The 15,730-nt window shown below is 51.6% G+C and overlaps 1 protein-coding gene across 1 annotated transcript in view; it reads left to right on the forward strand.

Moving 5' to 3' along the window:
* The window catches only part of SUPT6H (SPT6 homolog, histone chaperone and transcription elongation factor), a 62,437-nt gene that overhangs the window by 9,028 nt on the left and 37,679 nt on the right, over positions 1–15,730 (forward strand). Inside the window, 11 exon segments of the mRNA XM_087702875.1 lie at positions 321–450; positions 1,791–1,946; positions 2,614–2,684; positions 4,310–4,505; positions 6,284–6,368; positions 7,669–7,942; positions 9,440–9,541; positions 10,120–10,236; positions 10,358–10,447; positions 12,894–13,036; positions 14,138–14,289. Coding sequence (XP_087559001.1) covers positions 345–450; positions 1,791–1,946; positions 2,614–2,684; positions 4,310–4,505; positions 6,284–6,368; positions 7,669–7,942; positions 9,440–9,541; positions 10,120–10,236; positions 10,358–10,447; positions 12,894–13,036; positions 14,138–14,289 — 1,492 coding nt within the window. The 5' untranslated portion in view covers positions 321–344.

Below are 15,730 nucleotides of genomic sequence, written 5' to 3' on the forward strand. Positions count from 1 at the left end.
ATTTAATAGTTTTTTCAATCTCTCAGGCCATGGTTGTCTCAGAAGTACTTTTCCCAAAAAGCATCTGGACTTCCTTGAGTTTTTTTTTCTTTTGAAAATGTTTCGTTTCTCATCTGAGAAGCTTCTTCAGTTCTGACTAACTGGTGGGGAACGGAAGGATTTATATTCTTTGCTGTCTCATCTGGTTGTTAGCACCCCGAGGGTTGGCCGTAAGTTGCAAATGTTGTAAATGTAAACGTTACAAATGCGTAATTCCTGCCACAACTGTAAAGCAGTTTTGGAGGCCTCTTTTTAACTCCGGCCTCTTCCCCCCCCTCCAGGCAGCGCGACTGAGAACCGCAGCCATGTCCGACTTTGTGGAAAGCGAAGCGGAGGAATCGGAGGAAGAGTACGACGCAGACGGAGAAGTGGTCACGAGACCACCCAAAAAGTTTGTGGAAGATGAAGATGGTGAGCGTAGATAGCATTCCCAACACGCGTCTGTTGTGTTCGGTCCCTCGGTTTGTCCAGTGAAAGTTAAAAGTCATTTCGTTACAAGATGGACAGCAAATAAATTCAATAAATCAATAAAATAAATTAACCCCGTGGGCCATATTCACGGTAACTCGTGTCTCAATCACTTTGTGGTTGGATTACTGTAACGTTCTGCACATGGGGCTGCCCTTGAAAAGCATTCAGATTCTGCCATTGGTCCAGAATGCGCTGGCACAGCCAAGTTTTGGGCATTCCACAGGATGGCCAAGTAGATTGAATCCCCTGTCCCTCTGGGACCTCGTGAGGCACTTCTGGATTGAAAGGATTAGCCAGTGGTATCTCTGTTGCCTTGGGGACTCCCGTGGGGGCTCCTTTTAGATCCCCATCAAGGAGCTGGAGCAAATGATGGGAACTCGCTCCATCCCACAGCGGGACGTGGGTCTCAAATGCGAGCTTGGAAACCTCCTCCCCAGTGTCCCAACCACAACAAGCCACCGTGCTCTTTACTAAATTGACATGCTGCCCATCTCCCCGATAAAGGAGCCCTGAGTGAATTACAAACAAAGAGAAAGATAACTATAAAATTAAAATTAAAAAGAGGTGTGCACAAACTGAGAGCAAGAGCCGGCCAGCACAGGGGTGAGCTCTTACCCCTCCATCCAGGAGGCAAGATTTGAAGCCCTTCCGTAATACCTCTGCTCTGCCAGTTGCCATTTTCCCGGTGGCCTTCTGAGTCCAATTCAGGCCACAGCTGGTCATCCGAAAGCCCTGCGTAAACACAGGCCCACAGAGTTGGGGGGAGGGGCATCTTTCGCTGGTTTCTTTCATTTGCCCCACCAAAATTCACAGAGCTGCCTGTTCGGGGTCCCCTTGGGAGACCTGGACTCAGGCCTTCTCTGCCACGGCACCCACCCTGAGGAGCAGCATCACCTCGGAGACAGAGACCAGAGGCCCTGCTCCTTTGTGACCAGAACCCATTTGGTCACAATATGTCAGTTGGCCTTTCAGGGAGCCCCACAACTCCCGGCCTTGCGGGAATTTGAAGTCGGCTACCGTTCCTTTTGGTGGCTGCTTTGTGCCTACCTGAGCCTCATCTGGTTTGCCCATCCCTGGAATGGGAACTGCTTGCTGTCTGAATCCTCCACAGATCAACTTGTGACCCAAAGCCAAGGGCTTCGTGGGACTCTGCTCCCCAGAAGTTCTTCTGACCCCGTCAACTTTTGACACCTGGCGTAACCTTTGCCCCCCCCCTTCAGGGCCAGGTCTCCGTTTTCATTTGGGTTTTTATTTATTTTGTTTTCGGCTGCCTCTTTCAGAGGAGGAGGAAGAGGAGAACCTGGACGACCAGGATGAACAAGGGAACCTGAAAGGCTTCATCAATGACGACGACGATGAAGACGAGGAGGAGGAGGAAGAGGCCAGCGATTCAGGAGACTCGGAGGATGACGTTGGCCGGAAGAAGAGAAAACGCAGTAAGTGTTTGGGATGGGCACGCGGCGGCTAGGAAGGGGGTGGTGGGTACCTAGAAAGCTTTACGTGGCAGAGGGCCACGGATATTCACCCCATCGCACTAGCCCGTCCCACTCGTTCAGGCAGGGAAGGTCTGCTACCCACCCAAATATATGCTGTAGGATGCTACCACAAAGATGATGAGGGGCCTGGAGGCTAAAACATACAAAGAACAGTTGGAATTGGGTTTGGCCAGTCTAGGAAAGGGAAACGATGAACATTTCAAAAGGAGCTTTTGTTGAAAGACGGGGATAGCATGTCTGCGGGATCTGAGGTTTCCCACTCAAAGCGCTAAATTAAACAGTTGCAAGCAAAGCCCCTCCCAACGCCCGGACCAACATCGGGCCAATCCCAGGTGGCGAAGATCTTTTGGGAAACTTGAGCAGGGGAGGTGATAACTGTCATTCTCCCAGATGCTTCGGTTTTGCTTTCTCTGTGGCGCAGAGATAGGGCAGAGGGCTCGAGGCGCATTCCTTCCCCCCCTCCCGATTTCCCTCAAGGTCCTGTACAACGAAGCAAGGGAAAGCCCGTGAAAGTCCACCCCCCCACCACCACCTCCCCCCCCTCCCAACAGAAGGGCAGCATCCCAATAGGGAACTTTGGGGACCTGACACTTCTCTCTCGTGACAGATTTTGATGACCGCCTGGAAGACGATGACTTTGACCTCATTGAAGAGAACCTGGGTGTCAAAGTGAAACGCGTGAGTATCATTGGGGTCCCTGGTGAGCCTCGCGGGGGAATGCGGGGGAGAGGATCTCCAGGGTCAGCTGGGAGGAAGGTGGGCCTTGGAACCCTGGTGTTCTCCTTGGGTTCTTGTTTATTTTACGGCTCAGTTGTTTTGCTTCTGTTTACACTCCTCCTGAGATGGATAAAAGGAGGTTGTTGTTTTGGGGGGGGGGAGATGCTGACATCATAACCCGCTTAGGGGTGCAAAGCAGTATGAAGCGGTATAGACGCCTGAGGGCTTTGCTCTCTTCTCCCTTTCTGTTCTTGTAAGCCCTTTAGTCCCCCCGTGAGATAGGCAGCCAATGAATTTCACAAATAAAAGAATCAATCAAATAAAGCCCAGGTCCATGGGTCTAGGACAACTCAGAGTAAACTACTCACCACGGCCAACCCGCTGTAGGATAACTCACCCTAGCAGAAAGGATTAGTTCGTCTCCTTGTGCATCAAAGCATTACAAAAACTGATAACCGGAGGATGGATTTCCTTTGATAGGAGAGAGAGAGAAAAAAAACTATTTTGATGAAACGTGGCCAACATAAATAAAAGGAATTAAGTGAATCCTGCAGCGCCCCACAGTGAGTTGGTTGTGGTGAGAAGGGGGTTGGACTGGAAGACCTCCAAGGTCCCTTCCAATTCTGTTATTCAGTGGGCCATGATGGGGAGTTGTCCCACTCCAGGCCCCACTGCCTGTGCTGCTAGTGCACTGATGGCCAGCCTTTTCGTGGCCGTGTGCCAAAAGCACACCCGTAATGCAATACACGTGCAACACTTTCCCCCCCTTGCACATGCACAGCAGAGACCTGAAGACCAGCTAGCCAGCGGCAGACGCATACGCGGTGGAGCTCAGATGGGGTGACTGCTCGTGTGCCCACAGAGAGGGCTCTGCGTGCCACCGGTTCACCATCACGGTGCTAGTGGATATCCATATGCAGCTCTTCCCCAAATCACCTGTTCCTTCAGGTGCCCTTCAGGGGTTTTCTGCTTGGAGTAGGGGGTCCCTTGGTTGGTGGCAGGGAAGCTCCCCCAGACGGACAGGCGGCCTCGCAGGGAAAGAAGCCCTGGGACTCGGAAGAGCAGTTAGACTTATATAGAGCCGAGGTGGCGCAGTGGTTAGGGTGCAGTACTGCAGGCTACTTCAGCTGACTGTGATCTGCAGTTCAGCGGTTCAAATCTCACCGGCTCAAGATTGACTCAGCCTTCCGTCCTTCCGAGGTGGATAAAATGAGGACCCGGATTGTTGTTGGGGGCAAGTTGCTGACTCAATTTGCTAAAAAATTTGTAAACCGCTTAGAGAGGGCAGAAAGCCCTATGAAGCGGTGTATAAGTCTAATAAATAAATAAATACCGCTTCATAGGGCTTTCAGCCCTCTCTAAGCGGTTTACAGAGTCAGCATATCGCCCCCAACAACAATCCGGGTCCTCATTTCACCCACCTCAGAAGGATGGAAGGCTGAGGCAACCCTGAGCCGGTGAGATTAGAACCGCTGAACTGCAGATAACAGTCAGCTGAAGTGGCCTGCAGTACTGCACTCTAACCACTGCGCCACCTCGGCTCTGAGGCAGAGACTCGATGTGACTAAATGTGCCTCTCTCAACAGCAAAAATTCCGACGGGTACGGAAAATGTCGGACGATGAAGACGAGAAGGAGGAAGATTATGGGAAGGAGGAGCACGAGAAGGAAGCCATTGCGGAAGAGATCTTCCAGGACGGGGAAGGCGAGGAGGGGGGCGATGGAGGCGAAGGGCACCTGGCCGCAGCTGACGAGGAGGAGGATGAAGAGGAAGACGAGTCTGGTACGTGAGGCCGTGGGCCTCCTGGGTTTAGCTGGGAGAGGGCACCAGCAGTGGGGGGGGGGGGGAGCTTTCTGCCCTTCCCCTTGGAGGAATCGGAGTCCGGCTGCAAGGGGAATGGCGAAGGTTAAAAAAAAAGGCGCTAGTTGTGCTCAGCCGCCAGCCCTTCCAGGTAGGCCAGGCCCAGGAACTGGCAGAGCAGGACTCCCAGGAATGCTCTCCGTTGTTCTAAGGTACCGTGTTTCCCCGAAATTATGACATGTCCGGATGATAATGCCATGCCTCATTTTTCTGGTGGGCAAAAATATAAGCCCTTCCCCGCAAATAAGCCCTCTGGACAACCCCCCCCACACACACCTCCGGTCAGGCAGAGCGCCGCTCACCAACCTAGCGGTATCCCAAAGGTGCCAAGCCACAAGAACGGGGGGGGGGGGGAGGTGATCGCGTTTCTTAGCGTCTTTGGGATATCACTAGGTTGGTGAGCGGCTCTGTGCCCAGCTGAAGAGGGGGGGTTGCCGGGCGGCTGCTCTCTTGCGAGCGGGCTCCCAAAGATCCGGGCACAGCCTCATGGGCGAATGGCTGTGTTGCGCTGTCGCAGCAGCGCAACACAGCAGCCATGAAGCGACCACCCTCACAAGCAGCCACGTGGCAAACCCCCTTTCCAGCCGGGCACAGCGCCATTCACTGACCTGGGCACCTCCCAGCCTCACGATACCCTGGCCCAGCTCTCTCCGCAGAGCCAGGGCACCTCCGCCACATGGCTTTTTCTGCGGCTTCCAAACCGAGTCTTCCGGCAGTGGCCGCTCTGGGCGTACGCTCTATGGTTGTACGCTCTGCCAGAAGCTGGCCCACAACCATAGAGCGTACGCCCAGAGCGGCCACTGCCGGAAGACTCGGTTTGGAAGCCGCAGAAAAAGCCATGCGGAGGTCCTCTGGCTTCTGCAACCCCCTTCTGCAGCAGTGCAGAGCGCCATTCACTGGCATTTTGAAGGCACCAAGCCGGGAGCCGGGCAGCAGCGAACAGGCACTCACGTGGCTTGGTGATACCCCTAGGTCAATGAATGGCGCTGTGCCCGGCTGGAAAGAGGGTTTGTCGGGTGGCTGCTCGTGAGTGTGGTCGCTTCATGGCTGCTGTGTTGCTCTGCTGCGACAGCGCAACACAGCCATTCGCCCATGAGGCTGTGCCCGGATCTTTGGAAGGCAGCTCGCAAGAGAACAGCCGCCCGGCAACCCCAAAACAATAAACCCTCCCCCCCATCACCCATCTTTTTCTTCTTGTTTGACCTTTCCATCTTAATTTTATTGGGTTATGATCTCTTTATTTGCCACAATTATGTGAATCGCTGCCGCTGTTAAGTAAACCATGCAGTCATTAAGCGGATCTGGCTTTGTAAGTGGCGATCATGTGGCCCCCCCGGACACTGCAACCATCATACGTATGAATCAGTTGCCAGATGTTTGAATTTTGATTTGGACTAGAAGACCTCCAAGGTCTCTTCCAACTCTTTTATGTTGGCTCATTCCTGCCCCTCCCCAAGGCCAGCTCAGGTTTCCTTCGCAGGAGGCTGGAGTGGCAAAGGAATAAATACCAGAAGATCTCTTGCCAGGGAGGCCCCAAGCGTTGTGCCCATCTTAGAACCTGGCACTTTGGGGCTCAGAATTTCCTTCGCCCGCTCTCCCAGGCCGGCCGGGGAACGTAGGCCCCGCTCATTGGGTCAGGGAGGGGGGCAAAGGTCCACTTAGAGCAGCTCTGCAGTGGTTCTTGCGGCTGTTTCCCTCAGACATTGATGACTTCATTGTGGATGATGATGGACAACCCCTGAAGAAGCCCAAATGGAGGAAGAAGCTCCCTGGATACACAGACGCGTGAGTCTCCTTCTCCTCCTCTTCCCCCTTGAGAGAGAACCCGTTGCTGCTCTCAAGTGCTCCCCAGGGGGTAGGCCTTTCATGGGGTGGGAGGGGGTTAGACCTGCCCGTAAGTCCTATGAGCCATTGTGAATGGGGCTCTTGAGGATGGGGCCAGCTTCATCCAGTTAGAGACCTTCTTGAGAAGGTGGCGGTTCCGTTGGGCAGATGACTCTAGAGGGCGGGGCCAGCTTAATGTTATGGTGGTTATAGATCTTCTTGAGAAGTTACTGATTCTTGAGGAGGCTGTGATTCCGTTGTGGGCACGACTCTTGAGGATGGGGCCAGCTTCATCTGGTTAGAGACCTAATTGAGAAGGTGGTGGTTCCATTGAGAAGATGACTCTTGAGGATGGAGCCAGCTTAATGTGATGGTGGGTAAAGATCTTCTTGAGAAGGTGGTGATCCTTGAGGTGGCAGTGGTTCCGTTGTGGACACGGTTCTTGAGGATAGGGCCAGCTTCATCCAGTTATGGACCTTCTTGAGAAGGTGGTGGTTCCGTTGGGCAGATGACTCTAGAGGGCGGGGCCAGCTTAATGTTATGGTGGATATAGATCTTCTTGAGAAGTTACTGATTCTTGAGGAGGCTGTGATTCCGTTGTGGGCACGGCTCTTGAGGATGGGGCCAGCTTCATCTGGTTAGAGACCTAATTGAGAAGGTGGTGGTTCCATTGAGAAGATGACTCTTGAGGATGGGGCCAGCTTAATGTGATGGTGGGTAAAGATCTTCTTGAGAAGGTGGTGATCCTTGAGGTGGCAGTGGTTCCGTTGTGGACACGGTTCTTGAGGATAGGGCCAGCTTCATCCAGTTATGGACCTTCTTGAGAAGGTGGTGGTTCTGTTGGGCAGATGACTCTTGAGGGCGGGGCCAGCTTAACGTTATGGTGGATATAGATCTTGAGAAGTTACTGATTCATGAGGAGGCAGGGATTCCGTTGTGGGCACGACTCTTGAGGATGGGGCCAGCTTCATCTGGTTAGAGACCTAATTGAGAAGGTGTTGGTTCCATTGTGGACACAGTTCTTGAGGATAGGGGCAGCTTCATCCAGTTAGAGACCTTCTTGAGAAGGTGGTGGTTCTGTTGGGCAGATGACTCGAGGGCGGGGCCAGCTTAATGTGATGGTGGATACAGATCTTCTTGAGAAGGTGCTGATTCTTGAGGAGGCAGTGGTTCCGTTGTGGGCACGGCTCTTGAGGATGGGGCCAGCTTTATCCGGTGAGGGACCTTCTTGAGAAGGTGTTGGTTCTGCTTCCTCCAACAGAGCTTTGCAAGAAGCTCAGGAGATCTTTGGCGTGGACTTCGACTACGATGAGTTTGAAAAGTACAATGAGTACGATGAGGAGATGGAGGACGAGTACGACTACGAGCCTGAAGAGACGGAAGGGGAGATCCGGGTCCGGCCCAAGAAGACGGCCAAGAAGCGGGTCAGCCGACGCAGCATTTTCGAGATCTACGAACCCAGCGAGCTGGAGAGCAGCCACCTGACCGACCAGGACAACGAGATCCGCGTGACCGACATGCCCGAGAGGTTCCAGGTGAGGGTCTCTCGGTTGTCCTTCCAGCACCTTCGCCCCCTTCCTCTTGTCCAGCCCTCATTCCCCGGAGAGCTTACTTCAAAGGCTTCAGGGGGCCCTTAGGCCAGTCTTTCTCCATTTGGGCCGCTTGAAGATGGGTGGGCTTCAACTCCCAGAATCCCCACCCATCTCCAAGCGGCCGAAATTGAGAAAGACTGCCTTAGACCTTCAGGTGGCTTCAGGCTGGTGAGCAATAGGTATGACCAGTGATCTAGAACAGTGTTTCTCAACCTTGTCAACTTGAAGATGTCCGGACTTCAACTCCCAGAATTCCCCAGCCAGCCAGCGAATGCTGGCTGGGGAAATCTGGGAGTTGAAGTCCGGACATCTTCAAGTTGACAAGGTTGAGAAACACTGTCCTAACCACTGCTGGGGAATTCTGGGAGTTGAAATCCGGACATCTTCAAGTTGACAAGGTTGAGAAACACTGTCCTAACCACTGCTGGGGAATTCTGGGAGTTGAAGTCCGGACATCTTCAAGTTGACAAGGTTGAGAAACACTGTCCTAACCACTGCTGGGGAATTCTGGGAGTTGAAGTCCGGACATCTTCAAGTTGCCAAGGTTGAGAAACACTGATCTAGAATGTGGCTACAGGTAGTCCTGAACCTATAACCATTCACATAGTGACCATTCAAAATTACGATGGCCCTAAAAGTAGTGACTTAACGACCACTTTTCACACAGCCGATGCCCGTGTCCCCTGTCATGTGATCAAAATTCAGCTACTTAGCAGCCAGCTCGTATTTATGACAGTCGCAGTGTCCCGGGTCATGTAATCCCCTCGGGACCATCTGACAAGCCGAGTCAATGGGGCAGCCCAGATTCACTTAACAACCGTGTCACTTAACAGTGGCAAGGAAGATGATAAAATGGGCACGACTGATGTTTCACTTAGAAGCAGAAGTTTCCGACGGAGTCTAGGACTACCTGTAGAGTAAACTGTTCCTTAAGCCCACCCCTCCTAGGACCCTCCGATGACCTTGTCACTGTTTCTTAATGTTGCTTAGCTTCTCACTTTTTTCTTCATATTTTGATGTTAAAAACAACAAATAGTCCAGCTTTTTTTCAAATCTATCATACGTGTCAGACAACTTTTGTAATGCGGAGAAAATCATTTGAAATGAATCATTTGAAACTTGAATAGACGCCATGTTTGTGACGCAGCTAGTATTTGCAAGTAAGAACACGCTGGGAGCTGTGCAATCTTATCTGATCTTAGACCAACACAACCAAGCAATAAAAGTGTCAAATTGTAAGGAGCCGAATTATAGTAAATTGGTGCTTAGCTTCCGTCCGCATTGTCTGGCAAGGGGGTCCCTGTAATTCCCTACAGGGGCTATGCATTTAGGGGAGGTGGTCTTTTGTCCTTTCCTTCCTCCTGGGCCTCCCTGTCCCCTGGGCAAAAGAGGGATGGGGGTCTCCAAGGAAGTCCCTTCACGCCTTGCCTTTTCCCCCAGCTGCGCTCCATCCCCGTGAAGAGCGCGGAAGACGATGAGCTGGAAGAAGAAGCCGACTGGATCTACCGGAACGCCTTTGCTATGCCCACCATCTCCCTGCAGGTAAGGCTCCAGACCCCCCTGGGAATCCTGCCGGTGTGCCTGGCCTGGAGAGTCTCCTGCCCTCAGCCAAGGGCCAGGTGGCTCGGCTGCCATTCCTTCCCCACCCCCCACCACTCCATATCTCTTCTGCTGGGGCTTCCTGCTGGCTGACCCAAAAGCCAGTTTTGTTGTTTTTCCCAAAAGGCAGCCAGACTTCCTTGCTTAGTTCCCCCCCTTGAAAACATTTCACTTCTCACCCAAGGAGCTTTTTCAGTTCCTGCGGGGCGGAAGGAAGAGAGAAAAGAGAGAGAGAGGAAGGGAGGGAGGGAAGAAAGAGAGAGAGGAAGGAAAGAAAAGAAAGGGAGGGAATAGAGAGAAGGGGAGGGGGGAAACAAGCAAGCTGTGTTGCCAGCAGTTCGATCCTGACCGGCTCCAGGTTAACTCGGCCTTCTGTCCTTCCGAGGTCAGTCAAATGAGGACCCAGATTGTTGGGGGGGATTATACTGACTCTGTAAACAGACAGGGATGTCAAGCATATAAGTCTTTATGCCTATTGCTGGGAGAAGCTCGGGTACCAACCATCTTCTTCTCCCCCCCAGGAGAGTTCCGATTACTTGGATCGTGGCCAGAGCAGCAGCAGCTTCAGCCGCAAGGGGCCCAGCACCATCCAGAAGATCAAGGAAGCCCTCAACTTCATGAGGAACCAACACTTTGAGGCAGGTTTCCTCGGCGGGTGAAGGAGCTAAGAGTAAAGGCGCGGCTCCTGGGCATGGCTGCACCCCCTCCCCAAGGAGCCTCCCGCCCGCCCACTAACCAGCCTGTCTTCCCTGGGAGCAGGTGCCCTTCATCGCCTTCTACCGGAAGGAGTACGTGGAGCCCGAGCTGCACATCAATGATCTCTGGAGGGTCTGGCAGTGGGACGAGAAGGTGAGGACCAGTTTGGGGTGCCGTGTGTGTGTGTGTGTGGTGTTGTCAGGAGTTAACTAAGCTACCAGGTCGATTTCTCTTTTGGTTGGAGAAGCAGAAATGGGCCCAACTGGGCTGAGAAGAATGGATTAGGTCTCTCTCTCTCTCTCTGCTCCTAGTCCAGAGTGTACAGGTAGTCCTCGACTTATGGCCAAGATGGAGCCCAACATTTCTGGCCGCTAAGCAAGACAGTGGTTGAGCTTTGACCCATTTCATGACCTATCTTGCCACAGTCGTTAAACGAATCGCTGCAGCCTGTTAAGTTGGTAAGACCGTTGTTAAGTGAATTTGGCTTCCCCTTTCACGTTGCGGGCCAGACGGTTGCAAAAAGAGTTCCGTCCCATTTTTCGATCTTTCTTAGCAGAACAGAATCACACAGCCAGAAGGGACCCCGGAGGCCTTCTAGTCCAACCCCCTGCTCAGGCAGGAGAGCCCTAGAGTCCATTTCAGACACAGGGCTCTCCAGTCTCTTCTTGAAAACCTCCAGTGTTGGAGTTCTTGCCACAGTCATTAAGCGAATCAGTGCTGTGGTTAACTTTGTAACCCAGTTGTTAAGTGAATCTGGCTTCCCCCTTGACTTTTGCTTGTCAGAAGGTCATAAAGGGGGATCTCATGACCCCGGGTCACTGCAATCGTCTTACGTATGAGCCGGTCATAAGTATGAGCCGGTTGCCAAGCAAGGAGGGAGTCAAACTATTCTCTAAAGCACCTGAGGGCAGAACAAGAAGCAATGGGTAGAAACTAATCAAGGAGAGAAGCAACTTAGAACGGAGGAGAAACTTCCTGACAGTGAGGACAATTAATCTGTGGAACAGAAGTTGCCTCCAGAAGTTGTGAATGCCCAACACTGGAAGCCTTTAAGAAGATGATGGATAGCCATTTGTCTGGAACGGTATAGGGTATCCTGCCTAGGCAGGGGGTTGGACTAGAAGACCTCCAAGGTCCCTTCCAACTCTTATTCTGCTAAGGCTAAAACCTATGAAGAACGGTTGCAGGAACTGGGTATGTCTAGTTTAATGAAGAGAAGGACCAGGGGAGACATGATAGCATCTTCCAATATCTCAGGGGCTGCCCCAAAGAAGAGGGAGCCAAGCTATCCTCCAAGGCACCTGAGGGCAGGACAAGAAGCAATGGGTGGAAACTAATCAAGGAGAGAAGCAACTTAGAACTGAGGAGAAATTTCCTGACAGTACAATTAATCGGTGGAACGGAAGTTGCCTCCAGAAGTTGTGAATGCCCCAACACTGGAAGTCTTTAAGAAGATGTTGCATAACTAATTGTCTGGAACGGTATAGGGTTTCCTGCCTAGGCAGGGGGCTGGACTAGAAGACCTCCAAGGTCCCTTCCAACTCTGCTATTGTATCTTGTGTCTGGTATCTGAATTTTGATCATGTGAACACGGGGATGCTGCAACCGTCACAAGTGTGAAAAACAGTCCCAAGTCACCTTTTTCAAGGATGACGTAACTTTGAATGGTCACTAAATAAACGGTTGTAACTTGAGGACTACCTAAACACCCTCATTCCGAAACTCCGGGGCTCCTAGCCACTATCCACCATTTTAAGCTGTAGCGTTTGTTCAATTGTTGTTTCTAGAATAAACTGGAATTCTTTGGGCTTTCACATTACACAACGGGAATTCGGTGCCGAAGGACAGAGCAGGAAGGGGATCCAGAGAGGGTAATCCTCTGGATCTACCCAGGGTTTCTCTAATCTTGGCAACTGGAGGGTGTAGGGGCTTCAATTCCCAGAATTCAGAGGTGGCGCAGTGGTTAAATGCAGCACTGCAGGCTACTTCAGCTGACTGCAGTTCAGCAGTTCGGCTGTTCAAATCTCACCGGCTCAGGGTTGACTCAGCCTTCCATCCTTCCGAGGTGGGTGAAATGAGGACCTGGATTGTTGTTGGGGGCGATATGCTGACTCTCTGTAAACCGCTTAGAGAGGGCTGAAAGCCCTAGGAAGCGGTATATAAGTCTAACTGCTATTGCTACTGCTAATTCCCTAGCCATTCTGGAAGCTTGTACATCTTCAGATTGGGAAGATTTGGGAAACCCTGCTGGAGCCCACGTGTGCCATGAGTGCCACGTAGCTTTTCCCTCTTCTTTTCACCTCGAGGTTTCCCACCTGGGCTACTTTAAAGACTTGTGGACTTCAATTCCCAGAACTGAATTCTGGGAGTTGAAGTCCACAAGTCTTTAAAGTGGCCAAGGTGGGACACCCACCTTGCTCTATCCAAGGAAGTGTTGGCGCATCTCAAGGAAGCCTGGTTCAGTGGCCAAAGCCCCAGGATTTGGATTGGCTGTGCCGATGCTCTGGCGGCTGGCAGCTTCCTCCCGCGGTAGGGAAGGAAGAGGGAGGGGAGCACGAAGGCGCCAGGCAGACGAGGTTCCTTTGCTCTCGTCCTCCAGTGGACCCAGCTGAAGATCCGTAAGCAGAACCTGACCCGCCTCTTTGAGAAGATGCAGGCCTACCAGTACGAGCAGATCTCTGCCGACCCAGACAAGCCCCTGGCTGACGGCATCCGGGCCCTGGACACCACGGATATGGAGAGGTAACCCCCTTCCCTCCCCCTCTCGCACCTCTGCTTGGAGGGCAGCCAGGCCCCTCTGCTAGGACAGGCTCTCCTCCAAGCCTCACTTTTGTACCAATAACGGAGAATATTTGTAGCTCACGGTTGATATGAGGGGTCCTTGGTGCTCTCTGAGCTTGGTGGTTTTCTTGCAGACTTTTTGTTACCAAAGTAGGTAACGTCATCAGTGCTAGACGAGAGGGAGGCTTGTGAAAAGAAGAGGAGGAGAGGAGAAGGGGGAGAGAAGGAAGGAGGAGGAGGATTGTAGAGTCCTTGGTGTCTTTCTTGCAGACGTTTCATGACCCAACTAGGGAATATCATCAGTGCTGAGAGGGAATGACGTTTGCAAGGAGGAGGAGGAGGAGAACTGTAGAGTCCTTGGTGCTCTCTGAGCTTCACGAGTTTCTTGCAGACATTTCTTGACCCAACTACAGAATATCATAAGTGCTGGAAGGGAGGGGAGTTGGGGGGGAGGAAGAAGAAAAGGATTATGGGGTCCTTGGTGCTCTCTGGGCCTGATGGTTTCCTTCCAGATGTTTTGTTACCAAAGTAGAGAATGTCATCAGTGCTAGACGAGAGGGAGGTTTGTGAGGAGGAGGAAGGAGAACTACAGAGTCCTTGGTGCCTTTCTTGCAGACATCTCATGACCCAGCTAGGGAATATCATCAGTGCTGAGAGGGAATGACGTTTGCAGGGAGGAGGAGGAGAACTGTAGAGTCCTTAGTGCTCTCTGAGCTTCACGAGTTTCTTGCAGACATTTCATGACCCAACTAGGGAACATCATCAGTGTTAGAAAGAAGAGGGGTTTGGGGAGGAGGAGGAGGAAGAAAAGGATTATGGGGTCCTTGGTGCTCTCTGAGCCTGATGGTTTCCTTCCGGACGTCTCATGACAACTAGGAAAACTTACCAGTGCTACTAATGATGTTACCTAGTTTGGGTGATAAAAACATCCCAACCTCCAAGCTCAGAAAGCAACAGAGACCCCTCCCTTTCCCACTGTCTGGGCACAAGGTCTCCAGGCAGCCTCCTTTTGGGGTGCCCCCCCCCCCCGTTCCTCCCTCCTGGAAGATGCTCTCTTTGCAGGCTGAAGGACGTGCAGTCGATGGACGAGCTGAAGGACGTCTACAACCATTTCCTGCTCTATTACGGCCGAGACATCCCCAAAATGCAGAATGCCGCCAAAGCCAGCCGCAAGAAACACAAGCGCGTCCGGGAGGATGGCGAGGAGGAGGAAGGTATGCCACAGCTCCCGCGGCCTCTGAGGGGTTCCTAAGTGGTCTTTGCCCCTGGGCACAGCTGCACGTTCATGCATGAGGGCGCCTGCCCCAGCCTCCTGCGCTAAAGACCCCGGGGGTCAGGCGGAGAGAATCAGGACTGATGGCCAGAACTGCCTTTGTCCCATCAACTGTCCCGCCCGTCATGCAGGGGAGGTATGCTGCGGACCCTGTCCGTCAATGCATTCTGACGGGCAGGGCTCCGGGGGGGGGGGGCTGCCTTCTCTGCCCTTGGCCCCACCCTGTTAGATATTCCCACCCCACCCCCAGCCTCTAAAGGCCTATGTCAGGGTTCCAACCAACGAACACAACCACAGCATGCATGACGATCCAATCTCTTAATGTAAAGCTTTATTGAGTACATCATTTTGGCAGAGGTGAAGGCAAAACCAGATCTGACTATTTCCCACGCAAACCCACATGATTGAAGTACAGAATGTCCCCTCCTCCTATTAGACCGGGTCACATTGTTCAGTTGAGTCTCTATTGTTATGAGAAAGTCTTTGGCTCTGGCAACCACCTGTTGGAGCGTCCTTGGTTCTCACGACTGTCGTCTTGCTGTCCGGAACCTACGTTCCATCTCCCCCCCCCTTCCCACCCCGCTGGATCGTTAGCAAGGTGAGAAGAGAAAATGTAGGGGGGGGGGGAGAAGACCATGCAGCTGTGGGGTTGGTTAGTGCTCTGAAAGGCCCCTCCCTTCACCTTCTCACTAAGCTGTAGCACTTTTTAATCATTCTTGCCTCTTTTTGAAAATTAACCTTTATAGTCTTCGTGTTTTGATTGTACACCACCTTGAGTCCCTCTGTCGGTAAAATTTGACCTCTGTCGGTAAAATGAGGACCCAGATGATTGGGGGCAAGAGGCTGACTCTGTAAACCGCTTAGACAGGGCTGGAAAGCATTGTGAAGCGGTATGTAAGTCTAAGCACCATGGCTATTCCTAAGTAAATTAGATGATAGATAGAGATAGATAGATAGATAGATAGATAGATAGATAGATAGATAGATAGATAGATAGATAGATAGATAGATAGATAGATAGATAGATAGATAGATAGATGATAGATAGATAGATAGATGATAGATAGACAGACAGACAGACAGATATGAAAGAGGATAGATGATAGATAGATATGGCAGGTAGGTAGGTATAGATGGTAGATAGATGATAGATAGATAGATGATAGATAGATAGATAGATAGATAGATAGATAGATAGATAGATAGATAGATAGATAGATAGATAGATAGATAGATAGATAGATAGATAGACAGATATGAAAGAGGATAGATGATAGATAGATATGGCAGGTAGGTAGGTATAGATGGTAGATAGATGATAGATAGATAGATGATAGATAGATAGATGATAGATAGATAGATAGATTGATAGATAGATAGAT

The sequence above is a fragment of the Thamnophis sirtalis genome, unplaced genomic scaffold (assembly GCF_051295495.1).
Source record: "Thamnophis sirtalis isolate CommonGarterSnake01/CBP01778 unplaced genomic scaffold, rThaSir2_p1.2 scaffold_17, whole genome shotgun sequence".
In the NCBI taxonomy this organism is placed as follows: Eukaryota; Metazoa; Chordata; class Lepidosauria; order Squamata; family Natricidae; genus Thamnophis; species Thamnophis sirtalis.